This window comes from Pleurodeles waltl, chromosome 5 (genome assembly GCF_031143425.1).
Source record: "Pleurodeles waltl isolate 20211129_DDA chromosome 5, aPleWal1.hap1.20221129, whole genome shotgun sequence".
NCBI classification, from domain to species: domain Eukaryota; kingdom Metazoa; phylum Chordata; class Amphibia; order Caudata; family Salamandridae; genus Pleurodeles; species Pleurodeles waltl.
In genome coordinates, this window is record NC_090444.1 from 574,615,671 (window position 1) to 574,632,737 (window position 17,067).

General features: G+C 50.0%; 1 protein-coding gene across 2 annotated transcripts in view; it reads right to left on the minus strand.

Moving 5' to 3' along the window:
* USP34 (ubiquitin specific peptidase 34) overlaps window positions 1–17,067 on the minus strand; it is a 1,940,069-nt gene that overhangs the window by 465,018 nt on the left and 1,457,984 nt on the right. For both annotated transcript variants that reach the window (XM_069234398.1, XM_069234397.1), the window contains one exon: window positions 7,658–7,805. In XM_069234398.1, the coding sequence (XP_069090499.1) occupies window positions 7,658–7,805 (148 nt within the window). The remainder of the gene's footprint in view (window positions 1–7,657; window positions 7,806–17,067) is intronic.

The window sequence follows — 17,067 nt, forward strand, 5'->3', positions numbered from 1 at the left end:
TTCTCCGGGAACACCTGCACCACTTTCCCTTTGAGAGACGGAAGGAATGCTTTCAACGCAAGTCTGATCGCTTGGAGCTCCAGCATGTTGATGTGGAGTCCCGACTCCGCCGGAGACCAGAGGCCTCTGATCTCCGCCTCTCCCATGTGGCCGCCCCAACCCAGAAGCGACGCATCTGTCACTATTGAAAGATCTGGTTGGGGAAGGGAGAGGGATCTGCCATTGACCCAATTGGGATTCGAAAGCCACCACTGCAGGTCTTTCGCAGTCCCCTCCGAGATCTGGACCATGTCGGAGAGATTTCCCTGATGCTGCACCCACTGGAACTTCAAGTCCCACTGCAGAGCCCACATATTCCACCTGGCATGTGTTACTAGGAGGATGCAGGAGGACAAGAGGCCCAGCAGCCTCAGAGTCTGTCTCACCGAAACCCAAGACCAAGGCTGAAAGATCGGAATCATAGCCTGAATGTCTTGGACTAGCTTTTGGGGAGGATAAGCCCGAAACCGCACTGTGTCCAGAATTACTCCAATGAAAGGGAGCATCTGAGAGGGAGTCAGGTGTCACTTTGGCACGTAGATAGTGAGCCCCAGCTGGTGCAGAAGGTGTGAGACCACTGTCTGGGGCGAAGGCGCCTTCAACAGCCAGTCGTCTAGGTAGGGGAAGACTGAGATCCCTAACCTGCTGTAGGAAGTTGTCTCTGTATATACTATTTCAAAGTAAGAAATAGTGTACACAGAGTCCAAGAGTTCCCCTTAGAGGTAAGATAGTGGCAAAAGTAGATAATTCTAATGCTCTATCTATTTTGTGGTAGTGTGGTCGAGCAGTAGGCTTATCAGAGGGTAGTGTTAAGCATTTGTTGTACACACACAGGCAATAAATGAGGAACACACACCAGGCCAATAGGCTTTTATATTGAAAAATATATTTTCTTAGTTTATTTTAGGAACCACAGGTACAAGATTTACAGTTAATACTTTAAATGTAAGGTACTTCAGTTAGATACTTTCGGAACTTTGAATGAAAACAACATCATGTACAGTCTTTGTAAAAATTACAATAAGCTATTTTCAAAATGGACACAGTGCAAAAATCAACAGTTCCTGGGGGAGATAAGTAAAGGTTAGATTAGGAGGTAAGTAAAACACTTACAAGTCTCAAGTTTAGGGCATAGGCAGCCCACCGTTGGGGGTTGAAGGCAACCCCAAAGTTACCACACCCGCAGCTCAGGGCCGGTCAGGTGCAGAGGTCAAAGAGGAGCCCAAAACACATAGGCTTCAATGGAGAACAGGGGTGCTCCGGTTCCAGTCTGCCAGCAGGTAAGCACCTGCGTCCTCGGGGGGGCAGACCAGGGGGTTTTGTAGAGCACCGGGGGGGGGGGGGGACACAAGAAGGCACACAAAGTACACCCTCAGCGGCACAGGGGCGGGTGGGTGCAGTGAGCAAAGCAGGCGTTGGGTTTTGTATAGGTTTCAATGGAGGGACCAGGGGGTCACTCTAACGGTGCAGGAAGGCACGGGGGCTTCTCGGGACAGCCACCACCTGGGCAAGGCAGAAGGTCACCTGGGGGTCACTCCTGCGTCCAAGTTCGGTTCCTTCAGGTCCTGGGGGCTGAGGGTGCGGTGTTGGTTCCAGGCGTCAGGTCCCTTGTTACAGGTAGTCACGGTCAGGGGGAGCCTCTGGATTTTCTCTGCATGCATCGCTGTGGGGGCTCAGGGGGGGGTCGTCTCTGGTTACTCACGGGCTCGCCGTCGCTGGGAAGTCCTCCCTGAGGTGTTGGTTTTCTGCAGGTCGAGCCGGGGGCGTCGCATGCAGAGTGTGAAGTCTCACGCTTCCGGCGGGAAACGTGAAGTCCTTGGAAGTTGCTTCTTTGTTGCAAAGAAGAAGCTGGTTTGAACAGGGCCGCTTTTCACGGGAGTTTCTTGGTCCTGTAGTCCAGGCAGTCCTCTGAGGCTTCAGAGGTCGCTGGTCCCTGTCGGATGCATCGCTGGAGCAGGTTTTCAAAGTTGGAGACAGGCCGGTAGGGCTGGGGCCAAATCAGTTGTCTTCCTCCTTCTCTACAGGCTTGTAGGTCAGCAGTCCTTCTTCTTTCTTCAGGTTGCAGGAATCTGATTTCCTGGGATCTGGGGAGCCCCTAAATATTGAATTTAAGGGTGTTTTTAGGTCTGGGAGGACAGTAGCCAATGGCTAGTGTCCTTGAGGGTGGCTACGCCCGCTTTGTGCCTCCTCCCTGTGGGGAGGGGGGCACATCCCTAATCCTTTTGGGGGAATCCTCCAAACTCAAGATGGAGGATTACTCTAGGCAGGGGTCACCTCAGGACACCTCAGGGGCTGTCTTGACTTGTGGGTGGTGACTCCTTGTTTTTCTCATTATCTCCTCCAGCCTTGCCACCAAAAGTGGGGGCAGTGGCTGGATAGGCGGGCATCTCCACTAGCTGGAGTGCCCTGGAGCATTGTAACACGAAGCTTGAGCCTTTGAGGCTCACTGCTAGGTGTTACAGTTCCTGTAGGTGGGAGGTGTTAAGCATCTCCAACCTGTGCAGGCTTTTGTTTCTTGCCTCAGAGAGCACAATGGCTCTCACCCCAGGGGGTCAGAAACTCGTCTCTCAGCAGCAGGCTGGCACAGACCAGTCAGTCCTGCACTAAAGGATTGGGTAAAATACAGGGGGCATCTCAAAGATGCTCTCTGTGTGCATTTTGTAATAAATCCAACACTGGCATCAGTGTGGGTTTATTATTCTGAGACGTTTGATACCTGGTAGTGTGGTCGAGCCTACTGCTCGACCACACTACCACAAAATAGAGCATTAGAATTATCTACTTTTGCCACTATCTTGCCTCTAAGGGGAACCCTTGGACTCTGTGCACACTATTTCTTACTTTGAAATAGCATATACAGAGCCAACTTCCTACATACCTTTTTTTTGACATGTTACCCTCAATTTCTGCATGATGTCAGTGTGTTTGAAAGCGTTCACTGGGACCCTGCTAACCAGGACCCCGGTGATTATGCTCTCACTCCTCTAAATTTGACACTGCATACTGGTAACCCAGTATTTCACCCAAAATTGCATACTGCCCTCCCCCCCCCCCCTTATAAGTCCCTAGTATATGGTACCTAGGTACCCAGGGCATTGGGGTTCCAGTGGATCCCTAAGGGCTGCAGCTTTTTTTGCCCAAGCAAAGGCTTCTACAGGACTGTCATTGCAGCCTTTGTGAAATGCTGAATGCACCCTTCCACTGCCATTTACACTGCAGTAAGTCACCCATATTGCAGGCCTTCTAGCCCTGAAGGCTGGGTGCAGAGTACCTGTGTGTGAGGGCACCCCTGCACCAGCAGTGGTGCCCCCACGACCATTTTCCCAGACTTCATGAGTGCAGGGACGCTATAATATGCGTGCACTGGACATATGTACAGCTTCACAATGGTAACTCTGAATATGGCCATGCTTGGTATCAAACATGTTGGAATCATACCCCAAGGCTTTTGCAAGCACTTGTTGTATGATTCCATGCACTCTGGGGCTCCTTACAGGACTCCCTATACTGCCATTACAGCCTTCAGAGGTTTTCCAGGCAGTCACAGCTGCTGCCACCTCACAGACAGGTTTCTGCCCTCCTGTTGCTTGAGCAGCTCAAGCCCAGGAAGGCAGAACAAAGGATTTATTTTGGGAGAGGGATGTTACACCCTCTCCTCTCAGAAATCGGTGTTACAGGCATGAGAGGGATAGCCTCCCAGAGTCTCTGGAAATGCTTTGAAGGACACAGATGGGGCCCTCCTTGTATAATCCAGTCTATACCAGTTCAGGGACCCCCAGTCCCTGCTCTGGTGCGAAACTGGACAAAGTAAAGGGGAGTGACCACTCCCCTGTCCATCACCACCCCAGGGGTGGTGCTCAGAGCTCCTCCAGAGAGTCCCTGGGTTTTGCCATCTTTGATTCCGAGATGGCAGGGAACTCTGGGAGCTCTGAGTGGCCAGTGCCAGCAGGTGACGTCAGAGCCCTACCCTGATAGGAGCTTACCTGTGTAGCTGACCAATCCCCCTTTCAGGGCTATTTAGGGTCTCTCTCTTGGGTGGTTCTTCAGATTTGGATTGCAAGACTCCAGCAGGAATCCTCTGCATCCTTTACTTCACCTTCTTACTGAAGGAACTGCATCTGGACCCTCCAAGAACTCTACAACTGCAACAAAGAAGCAAAGACAACTTCTGTAACATTGAATCTTCAGCTCCTGCCAGCAACTGCAACTGTTTCTCGGTCGTGCATCCTCAGAGGAGAGCCAGTCTTCAGCCTGCACCAGAAGAACGAAAGAATCTCCCTTGAAGTGAAGGAGTTGCTTCCCTGCTTCAGCAGGTACCCCTCTGCAGCAACAACTGGTGGCTCGGGTCCCCTCGCCTGATGAAGTGCGTGGATCCAGCATCACAGGTGGTGGACTAAAGTGGTCCAGATGTCCAACTGTCCAACTTTGGTGGAGGTAAGAGCTTGCCTCCCTACGCAAGACAGTACCCCCGTGCACTGCGTGTTTTGCAGTTGTCAAGGTTTGCTGGCATCTTTCCATGAACTTATTCATGTACTGTGCAGCTCCGGCCCCCAGCCCTCCTTCCTGTGACACACAGCCTCCTGCGTGGCTCTACAGCTGCGTGGCCCGCCTTTTTCACCTTCTTTGTCCCTGTGCTGTGGGATTCCTGTGCGTGCTGCCTGGTCTTCTGAGGGCTTTCTGAGTTGCTGAGAGCCCCCTCTTTCTCTCCCTCCTGAGTAGAGTCCACCAGGTCCTTCCTGGTCCCAAGCAATGGCATTTTCCACTAACCGCAAGCTTTGCGCGTGCCATGGTTTGTTGGCGGAATTCAGCTACGCAAACCAGAGTGCCATCATCCATCTGGCATGGGACACCATCTGCACCAACCAGGAACCCGCATCCGTCTTCTTGGGTGCAGTACTAACTGTTGTTCTTCACCGGTGGTTCTTCTTTTGCACCTTCATCTGGGTTAGCAGGGGCTCCTGTTCTCCCTGGACTCTTCAGTGCTTCTTGGACTTGGCCCCCTTCTTCCACAGGTCTTCAGGTCCAGCAATCCATTGTTGGTGTCTTGCAGTCTCTTCTGGTTCTTGCATAATTTTCTCCCTCGTGTTCTAGGAAAGTTATTGTGAATTACTCCTGCTTTCCTGGGCTCTGGGATGGGTTCTATTACTTACCTTTGGTGTTTTCTAATATTCCCAGCGCCCCTCTACACACTGCACTTGCCTAGGTGGGAAACCGACTTTCGCATTCCACTTTCTTAGTATATGGTTTGTGTTCCCACAGGCCCATTTCTAACTACTGTGATTTTCACTATTTGCACTGTTTCCTAACTGCTTTTACATCTATTTCTGCATACTAGTGTATATAATTTGGGTATTACTTACCTCCTTAGAAAGTATAGTCTCTGTAGTATTTTTGGCATGTGTGTCACCAAAATAAAGTACCTTTATTTTTGTAACACTGAGTATTTTCTTTCATGTGTGTGAGTAGGGTGTGACTACAGTGGTATTGCATGAGCTCTGCATGTCTCATAGGCCTTGGCTGCTCATCCACACTACCCCTAGCGAGCCTGGCTTCTAGACACTGACTACATTTCACTAATAAGGGATAACTGCAACTGGCATAAGGTGTAAATACCTTAGGTACCCACTACAAACCAGGCCAGCCTCCTACACGTGCAACACCTATTCCCAAAGGGAGAGTGTGTTCCCCCCTCTCCCAAAGCAAATCCTTTGTTCTGCCTTCCTGGACTTGAGCTGATCAAGCAGCAGGAGGGCAGAAACCTGTCTGAGGGGTGGCAGCAGCTTGGGCTGACCAGAAAACCGAAGAAGGCTGTTAGAAGCAATGCTGGGGGTCCTCTAAGGAGATCCCAGAGTGCATGGCATCATACCTCTAATACTGGGAAGAGTATTGGGGTAGGATTCGGACAAGTTTCATACCAAACATGGCTAGGTTCAGAGTCACCATTATGTAGCTGGACATAGGTAGTGACCTATGTCCAGTACACGCGTAATATAGCGTCCCCGCACTCACGAAGACCAAGAAAATGGAGCTGGAGTTTGTGAGGGCACCTCTGCTCATGCAGGTGTGTCCTCACACACAGGAACTTGCACCCTGCCCTCTGTGCTAGGAGGGCCTACCATATGGGTGACTTACAGTGACTTTATTTTGTGACCTGTAGCGAAAAATGGTGCATGCACCCTTTCACGCAGGCTGCAAAGGCAGGCCTGCAGACACACTTTGCTTGGGCTCCCCATGGGTGGCATAATACATGCTACAGCCCATGAGAAACCCCTGGTGCCCCAATGCCCTGGGTCCCATGAACTAGGGGACTTACAAGGGACATAAGGGACATCAGTATGCCAAATATGGGGCGTGTGTGGTCCAAGCAACCAAGTTTCAAAGGAGAGAGCGTAATCACTGGGTTCTTGGCTAGCAGGATCCCAGTGAACACAGTCAAACACACTGACAACAGGCAGGAAATGGGGGTACCCATGCCAAGAAAGAGGGTACTTTCCTACAAGCCAGGATCACATAACAAAGGCAGCAGGGTCTTTGAAGTCCCTGACCTTGGTATGCAGATTCACTAGCCATCCTGCTGGAGTAAATGATAACACCTCCCTCCGGAGGAGGCATTGTTCTTGTCTCAGAAACCGTAGTCTCTCTCCTCCAGAGGGTCAGAAACATGCCTGCAGTAGTAGGCTGGTCAGTACTAGTCAACCAGCACACTGAGGGACTTTTAGGCTTCAGGGGGCGTACGTCATAATAAATTCAAGGCTGGGATCAGCCTGAATTTATTAAGAGGAGGTGTTTCATTCCAAGCACTATAGGTTTCAGTGAAGCCACTTTGTAGCTGGGGAACTAGTAATGACAAGTTTCCAGTACATACCCTTAAGATGGCTTCCCTGTTAACTTGCAATATCTAGCAATCAAACTAGACATCCCAGGGCAATACATGCTCATGCAGATATGTCTTCACATCAAATAAAATGCACCCTGCCTTAGGGCTCTAAAGCATGCTGTAGGGGTGACATATTTAGATGCAGTGAGTGAGGCAGAGAATCCAGTAGGTGTGTCACATCATGTTTTCGCTTGGCTTGCACAAGGACACGCACACAGCAATGGCAGCTATGTGCAACTATTTTAGGGGGGTCCCTGAGGGTGGTACAAGACATGCTGCAGTCCTTAGGGACCATGTCCAGTACCCAGACCCTAGATATCAGGTGCACCACTGAGTAAAGTTATGGGAGGGTGTGCCAACTGTACACATTTTACCTTGTTTTAGGGAAAGAGAACTGTCAATGGGAACCTGTTTGTCAGGGTTCCAGTGAACCTCAGTCGAAAAACCTCAGTACCAGTGAGCAAAAAGTGGGGGTGACCATGTCCAAAAGGGACACTTTACTACAATAACTTATTAATGCTAACACTAAGGAAGAACACAGAAATGAGACTAGTTTTTGAGAGTACCAAGAGTTTACAAACCCACAAAATGTTTAACACACTGCTGAACATATTATTCTGTAGTCATGTGTAATTTATTCAACTTGGGTTTTCTTAGAACTGTTCGAAACAAGGTAACTATTCATCAAGTACAATACATGGATGACTTATTTGTACACAACACAGACATATTTCCACTTACAAGTTCTCACTCTAGGATAGTTGTGTGCCAAAAGAAATCGTTCCACCCAGTTCTCCATATTCTGCAGTACCCAACTGTGGGCTAGTTTATTACGTGGAGTCTGTACTGCTAACCAATCCAAGCATTGTGAAGGATTGTAGTCAATCACCTATGAAAAACAAAAGAAAATGACAACTGGTTACCCTTATTGTGTAATGGTAGAGTATACATGCTACTACTCTTATCCTCAATGTGCAATTTAAAACAATAGGAAAAACACAAAGGAGGGCTCTGGCCCATGATGTCTTTTGCTTATCATAGTTTAAAAACATACTACAGGATGCCAGGATACCGCAATCCCCTGACTGCTTTCACAGTCCGTACACAGTAGTTGAGGCTAGATCATTTTATTGCTAACTTACAACTAATCCACAGCACTGTTTCTGGTTCTCGACACTCTGAGCACAGTAAGCCAATAGCATTTTAGTCAAAATATATGACAATAGGTTCTCTAGGACAGGACTCCTCTTCTACAGGGAGGATGCCATTGGTTGCTTCTCAGAAACTGTTGTAAAAAGCTATGATTTGCAATACATTTTCCTAAACATGGAGGCATAAAAGAAAATGTTTATACTGTGAATTTGACTACTGGCATTTCACACAATAATCCAAGATGGTTGCCCAAATGTAAGAATGTTGTTCAAAGATAGCACCAATATATCACCAGGGATTTCCCCTGAAATTCCAGTCATGTCCAGAGATGCAGAGCCTCTTGCAAAATGTCCATGACCGCACCCCGCCCTGTTTGTTGCAGTACCACATAGCGGTGGTGTTGTCCCTGAACATCGGCATCAGCCTTCCTTTGACAGAGGGTAGAAAAGCTTTCAATGCCAGCTGGATCACTCGGAACCTTATTACGCAGGAGGCCAGAGCCCACAGATTTCCACCTCTCCCAGATTCCTGCCCCATCCTGGGAGTGACAGACATGTCACTACTATAAGATCTGTTTGAAGAAGGAAGAGGGGTCTGCTGCTGACCCAGTCACAGTTCATTAGCCACCACTGCAGATCTTCCTTACTTCCCAGTGAGATCATGAAAATGTCAGAGACATTCCCCTGATGCTCTGCCCACTGGGACTTCAGGTCCCACTGCAGAGCCCGTATATGCCAGCATGCATGTGTCACTAGCAGCACGCAGGAGGCCCATTAACCTCAGAGTCCGTCCCACCGAAATCCAGGACAGAACATTGGTATCATAGCCTGAATGCCCATGGACACACTCCTAAGCCTAAAACTGAACTGTGTCCAGAACAGTTCAGATGAAAGGAAATGTCTGAGAGGGAGTCAGTTGTGACTTTGGCACATTTATAGTGAACCCCAGCAAATGGAAGAGGTCCATCGTAGTATGGAGGCGGGGGACGACAGCCTGGGGCAAGCCCACCTTTATCAGACAGTCGAGGTAGGGGAGACAAACTCCTGAACTAAGCAGATGAGCTGCGACCACTGCTATTCACCTTGGTGAACACCTGAGGGATGCTGGTAAGGACAAAGGGGAGCACGATTAATTGAAAATGCTTATGGTCTACCGTCAACCACAAGTAATGTCTGTGGGCAGGCAGTAAAGGAATATGGAAATATGTGCCATGAAAGTCCAACTCTGTCATCCAGTCTCCTGGGTCCAGGGCAGATAAAACCTGAGTCAGAATGAGCATTTAAACTTCTCTTTCATGAGTAAGAGATTGAGAAACCTAAAGTCTGGGATATGGCAATGGTTGTAGAAAAGTAGCATCTTTCTGGCATAGTTGCCCACACTTTTTGTCTGATGTCAGTATGTTTTGACCGTAGTACACTGGGATACTGCAAACCAGCACCCCAGTATCAGTGTTCTCTTCCCTAAATTTAGTTAATATATGGTACTTAGGTACCTAGGGCATCGGTAAACCAGGGGTCTCCCATGGGCTACAGGATGTATTGTGCTACCCATGAAGGCCCATGCAAACTGTGACTACATGCATGCCATTGCAGCCTGTGTAAAGCGGTGCATTCACCTTTCACTCTAGATATAAGGTTTGCCTTATACCATGGTCACTGCACTCCGACTCTGTAAGCCACCCCTAAAGTAGGCCCTTCAGCCCACGGGCAGGGTGCATGGTTCTAAGCGTGAGGGCACCCCTGCATGAGCAGAGGTGCACCTTCAAACCCCGGACTTCATTTCCTGGGCTTTGTAAGTGTGGGGAAGCCATCTTAAGGTATGAAGTGGACACTGGCCAACACAAGTTGTCCAACTACATAATGGCTTTACTGAACATAGGCATGTTAGGTATCAAACATACTGGAATCATGCAACTACACCGATTCCTTTACTAGTTGCATGATATCATGTACTCTTGGGGTTCCCTGGGGGATCCCCCAAAGTCTGCCTGTACAGCCTTGCAGGGTCTGCGCATGCCAGCCCCAGACACTGTTCTGCCCTCCTGCTGCTGAACTTAACTAAGATAGGAGAAGGCAGAACAAAGGATTTCCTGTACGATAGAGGTGTGACCACCTCTTTTTTAGAAATGGGTGTCTCTGAGTGCCCCCAGACTGCTTTGGAGGGCACATTTGGTCCCCACTGTGCATAACCCGGTCATCCGGTTCCCGCTCTGACGCAAAACCACACAAAGGACAGGGGAGTGACCACCCCCCTGTCAAGCTCCGCCCCTAGTGAGGTACACAGTTTCCATCTTGGAAATAAGAGGAGCAGAGGCCCCTGACAGCATTTGACCAGTTCGTCCAGCTGGGTGTTGTCCCGACCCCCTCTGATAGGTGGATCAATGCAGTGCATGTCTAACACCCTTCCTAGGTTTCTAAAGGTCTCCTCTGAGGATGGGGCCCTATATTTGTCTGGAAGATTTCAAGAACTGTCTGCAAGTCTCCGCAGCAAGACACTTCTGCAACCTGGACACCAGAACCATTGCTGTTCTTCGCTGGAAACAAGAGCAGGAGTACAACTACTAGGAGGGCTCCTACTGCACCTTGTTTCCAAGTTCTGCAAAGACTTCTACAACCCCGTTCACATGTATCCTCCAATGTCACAGGGACTCTGCCTGCACTGAGTAAAGCAAGAAGGAATCTCCCTTTGAGTAAAGTTGTCACTGCCCTGCATCTGCAGGCACCTAAATGACGACAAATGGCTTGTGGATCCTGCTATCCTGTGGACTTATCAAGGCTCTACAACACAGGTGGTGATTCTATGGCGGTCTAGAGGTCTGATCTACCTTCCTTGCAATTGGGAAGTCTGTGGTCCCTCGCTGGAGCTGCTTGGCTGGAACCCCTGTGCACCATGTCTGCTTATCACTGCAAAAGCTTGTTGGCTCTTCAGTCCAAAGAGCTCCAAGAAGCCCCAGCCTCCAGCACTCTCCAGCTCCAAGAACAACATCCTCTCTGCAACTCCTGCAACGTGGATCATCCCTCTTTGCTGTTCTGCTGAGGCCTCCGTGTGACTCCCTGTTCCTGCTGCCACAGGGTCCTGCTGGGGACTCCATCAATTCCTGCTGGCTCTCCTGCATGCTGAAGGCTGGCCCTGACCTACCTGCCAAGGATGTGTCACCTGGACCTTCCGGGCCCCCCAAAATCCTGCAAACTCTGTGCAAAACTTCCCTGCATTTGCCTAGGCTTGCTCGTCGTCCCGCTGACCCCTCTGCAATATGACGACCGGCGTGGGACAGCTCGTGGGTGACTCCTGGGATCTTCCTGCATCACTGTGACTCCACAGCTGCATTTCTTCATCCACCGTACAAATCCAAGACGGGTGGGCATTGCCCTCCTGCACCGCCTGGGCATCTCCGGACAGTCTGGACTCTGTCACCTCTTTCCTTAGGTCCTCTTCTTCAGGAATCCAAGCCTGTGTTCCACTGACCTGGTCTACAGGTGACAACGGCATCTAGACAACAGAGGTCCCCATTGACTTCAAGGGGAGGTTCCGACACAACTTCACCCCTATGCAACTGGGCTACCTGTTGAACGTACTCCACTGTTCTGGGTATCCACGGGGGGAGGCACAATTGAGCCTCCCTTGTCCCAGTGGGTTTCCTCTGCGTCCTCTGGGAAGGGTCCTAAAATGCCAAAATTCCAACCACTGCTTCCCCATGTTATGCTATGGACACTGACCTGGGATTACAACTCTGCATATGGGCGACTGGGGAATCCTATCTACTTACCATTGGGGTTTTAGTACTTCCCCAGGCCTAAGGGTCCTTGGGTGGTAGTGTGAGTGGGGAGTGACATTCGCATTCTATTTTTTAAGTATATGGTCCCCACCCCCATAGTGGCCCATGTTATTTTATGCCTTTACTTACCTGTTGCTAAGTATATTTTTGTATGTCCGTTTCTCCTGTTAGGAGATATACCAAAGTTACTTCCAGAGTGTGTTACAATAAATATAACATTTTTTATAACACTGGTGTGGTTCATTCCTGTGTTTACTGACTGACCTGTGTGGTATTAGGAACTGCTTTAGACCCTCCTGGATAAGCCTTAGCTGCTTCCCACAGCTACCCTTATAAGAGCTCTGGGTATCTAGAGCCAACTACACTATCACTAAGAGTTGCCTGGACTCAGTACAGGGTGCCTTACCTGCAGCTGTACACCATATACAGCGCCAGCCTGCTACAGAGGCTCTTGTCCTTTTTGGGCACCAGAAAGTAGCGGGAATAACAACCACAAGCAACTTCTGGCACAGGTACTCTCTCTATGGCTCCCTTGGCCGAAAGAGCTGTAACTTTCTTGAGGATAAGTGCCAGGCGATCCTTCGTCATCCGATCATAGGATGGTGGCATAGATAAGGGGTAGCCTTGAAGGAAGTAGCCCCTTCTGACTATCTACAACCCAAAACCACCGGTCTGAAGTGAAAGACTGCCAGTGGGACAGGTGATAGCGAATCATGCCTCTGACTGGACCCTGACTAGACCCTGATGGGAATCGTCAGACTAGGAAGGATTGGAGGCAGCTGCAAGGAGGGTGGTGGTAGGAAGGGGGGGGGATGTTTACTGGCAGAAATGGTGCTCCCTGATCCACAAGGATGTTTGATCCCACATCCCCACAGAGGCTGGGTACTATGCCCAGCACACCGGCTGGAGTGGAACGGACATGGTTGGGCGCCCCTTTTGTAGCCACAAAAAAACAGAAGCAGGCTGGGTGAATGGGCAGCTGCGAGGCCCAAAAACCTGGCTGTAGCCCAGGATTCCTTAAAGAGCTTGAGTGCTGAGTCTTTGTCTCCGAAGAGACAGGTGCTATCAAAGAGCATGTCCATCGGGGTGGATTGGACATCCCCAGAAAAGCCAGACGTCCTCAACCAGGCATGGCGCCTCAAGGCCACCATCGATGAAACTGATCTATCTATTGAGTCGATCGTGTCCAGCCTTCATCATATTGTGAAATTCGCTGCATCTCTCCCATCAGCAACACCTTGGGAGAGAATGGGCCGGGCCTCCTCCTGGGCCTGTGGGAGTACCTGCGAAACCATGTTCTATAAAGTATGGGGGAAATGGCTCAAAAGGCATGCAGTGTACATGGACCGCAATGCCAGGCTTGAGGAAGAAAAAATCTTCTTCCCAAGTGGGTCCAGCCTCTTGGATTCCCTATCCGGGGGGTGCGGGAGGGAATGCCCCCGGGGAAATGGAAGCTTGGAGGGATTGGGTGTTGCATCAGTAACAGTGGGTTATTTGGAGCCGGTCCATGGTGGTGGGGGATTGTCCTGTTCACAGGAGCCCCTGTGCTGGGTTTGGACCAGGTCACCAGCAGCACATCAATAAGGGCTTCATTAAAGAGCAAAGAGGGTTCAGAAGAGGAAGCCCCAGGCTGGAGCATCTCTGTCAGGAAGATAGACCTGACTGCCACTGAAGGCAGATTAAGGGCAAGTGTAGGAGGCTGACACAGATTATGGTGCACACCCATGGTGTGGCACCCTATACTGAGTCCAGGCAACCCTTAGTGATAGTGTTTAGGTGTCCAGATAGCAAGAGCTCTCTAGGTTTAGCTGTGGTGAGCAGCTAAAGCTTATCTAGGAGGGTTGTAAAGCACTTGCAATACCATAATAGTCAGTTAGGAACTGTACACAAGAAAGAACCACACCAAGTGTTACAAAGGTTCCTTTATTACAACACTGAAGACTATACTAGCATTGGTATATCTCCACTTGGAGAGATCTACACACAAAATATACACTTGAAACAATCAGAAATAGTATAGAAATACATGGGGTCCGAGGCGGAACAAACTATATACTAAGAAAGTGGTCAAATAATGGAGGTGCTCAACCATGGTAAGTGTGATAGGATCCCAGCGGCAGGGGGAGTAAGAAAATACAAGAGGTAAGTAACTGTCATCCCAGAGGCGCCCAGATGCAGAGTTCTTACTGAGCCGGGTGTCCCACAGGCTAACACAGGACCGTTGCAGATGGATTTTTATTGATTCAGGACCCTTCCCTCTGGACCCCAAGGTAACCAGTTGGCACAAAGAAGGTTTGAGAGTGCCCCCACCCGTGGATACCCAGAAGACCGGAGTACCTACACCAGGAAGCCTAGGTGCAAAGGAGTGAAATTATGTCAGAAACCCTTGTTGTAATGAATGGAAGCATCGGTTGTCCAGCTGCTGTCACGACCTGTGGACCAGGTCGGTGGAACCAAAATGTGGATTCCAGACGAAAGGAACCCGAAAAAGAAGGAGACAGTGTCCAGACCACTCGGAGATGTCCAGACGGTGCATGTAGGCAAAGCCCACCCACTTGTAGGTGAAGTTCCTGCAGGACGGTAAAGGATAAGTTCAGCTGCGGAGTCCAGGGGGATGCAGTACATCTATGAAGTCATCTGCTGCCGGATTGCAGGAGGGTCAGCGGCCAGCAAATTAACCAACAAGCCTCGGCAAATGCAAATACTAGTTGCAAGGTAAGCCTTAGATTTTTGAGGACCAGCAAGGTCCTAGTGACTCGACCCTTGGAAGAGAGTCGGGCAGGTTTTCAGCAAAAAGGAAATCTAGCTGGAGCCAATGGAGCCCCCACGAGTGGCTCACTGGCAGCAGTCACATGGAGTCGCAGGAAGGCATCAACAGCACAACAAAACAGGAGTCCCACGTCGCAGGAGCTGCAGAGTGGAAGATGATCTTGGAGTTGCTGGAGCCTGGTGTTTCTGGGAGCTTGAAGATTTCCTTGGAGGAAGAGCAAACTAGCCTTGGCAAGAGTAACAATTGTGCTGCACAAGAGTTCCGTTCCAGTGGCTACAGCAGGGGCCCACAGTCTCCCAAGTGGATCAGAAGACAAAGGGGACCCTAAGAGGACCACAGAACTACCACTTGTGTTGCAGAGCCTTTAGATATCTGTAGGAAGTTGGCTCTGGTTATACTATTTCAAAGTAAGAAATAGTGTGCACAGAGTCCAAGGGTTCCCCTTAGAGGTAAGATAGTGGCAAAAGTAGATAATTCTAATGCTCTATTTTGTGGTAGTGTGGTCGAGCAGTAGGCTTATCAGAGGGTAGTGTTAAGCATTTGTTGTACACACACGGGCAATAAATGAGGAACACACACACTCAAAGACTTACTCCAGGCCAATAGGTTTTTATATTGAATAATATATTTTCTTAGTTTAAGAACCACAGGTTAACGATTTACAGTTAATACTTTAAATGTAAGGTTCCTCACTTAGATACTTTAGGAACTTTGAATGAAAACAATATCATGTACAGTCTGTGTCTGGCAATAAGCTATTTTCAAAGTGGACACAGTGCAAAATTCAACAGTTCCTGGGGGAGGTAAGTAAAGGTTAGTTTTGAAGGTAAGTAAAACACTTACAAGTCTCAGGTTTGGGGCATAGGCAGCCCACCGTTGGGGGTTCAAGGCAACCCCAAAGTTACCACACCAGGAGCTCAGGGCCGGTCAGGAGCAGAGGTCAAAGAGGTGCCTGAAACAGATAGGCGCCTATGGGGAACAGGGGTGCTCCGGTTCCAGTCTGCCAGCAGGTAAGTACTTGCGTCCTCGGGTGGCAGACCAAGGGGGTTTTGTAGAGCACCGGGGGAAGACACGAGAAGGCACACAAAGTACACCCTCAGCGGCACGGGGCGGCCGGGTGCAGTGAGCAAAGCAGGCATCGGGTTTTAGATTGAAAACAATGGATGGACCAAAGGGTCACTCTAGCGTTGCAGGCAGGCACAGGGGGGCTTCTCGGGACAACCACCACCTGGGCAAGGCATAGGGTCACCTGGGGGTCGCTCTTGCATTGAAGTTCGGTTCCTTCAGGTCCTGGGGTCTGCGGGCGCAGTGTTGGTTCCAGGCCTCGGGTCGCTTGTTACAGGTAGTCGCGGTCAGGGGAAGCCTCTAAATTCTCTCTGCAGGCGTCGCTGTGGAAGCTCAGGGGGGTCGTCTCTGGTTACTCACGGGCTCGCAGTCGCCGGGGAGTCCTCCCTGAGGTGTTGGTTTTCTGTAGGTCGAGCCGGGGGCGTCGCATGCAGAGTGTGAAGTCTCACGCTTCCGGCGGGAAACGTGAAGTCTTGGAAGTTGCTTCTTTGTTGCAAAGAAGTAGCTGGTTTTGAACAGGGCCGCTGTTCACGGCAGTTTCTTGGTCCTGTAGTCCAGGGCAATCCTCTGAGGCTTCAGAGGTCGCTGGTCCCTGTCGGATGCGTCGCTGGAGCAGGTTTTCGAAGTTAGAGACAGGCTGGTAGGGCTGGGGCCAAATCAGTTGTCGTCTTCCTCCTTCTCTGCAGGCTTGTAGGTCAGCAGTCGTCCTTTCTTCAGGTTGCAGGAATCTAGTTTCCTAGGTTCTGGGGAGCACCTAAATACTGAATTTAGGGGTGTGTTTAGGTCTGGGAGAGCAGTAGCCAATGGCTACTGTCCTTGAGGGTGGCTACACCCTCTTTGTGCCTCCTCCCTGGGGAGGGGGGCACATCCCTAATCCTACTGGGGGAATCCTCCAAACTCAAGATGGAGCATTTCTCAAGGCAGGGGTCACCTCAGCTCAGGACACCTTAGGGGCTGTCCTGACTGGTGGGTGACCCCTCCTTGTTTTTCTCATTATCTCCTCCAGCCTTGCCATCAAAAGTGGGGGCAGAGGCCGGAGGGCGGCCATCTCCAATAGCTGTGATGCCCTGGGGCGCTGTAACAAAAGGGGTGAGCCTTTGAGGCTCACCACCAGGTCTTACAGTTCCTGCAGGGGGAGGTGAGAAGCACCTCCACCCAGTACAGGCTTTGTTCCTGGCCACAGAATGACAAAGGCCCTCTCCCCTTGCGGCCAGCAACATATCTGGTATGTGGCGGGAACTGGTCAGCCTACACTAGAAGTCGGGTAGGTATTCAGGGGGCATCTCTAAGATGTCCTCTGGGTGTATTTTACAATAAATTGCACACTTCCATCAGTGTGCATTTATTGTGCTGAGACGTTTGATACCAAGCTTCCCATATTTCAGTGTA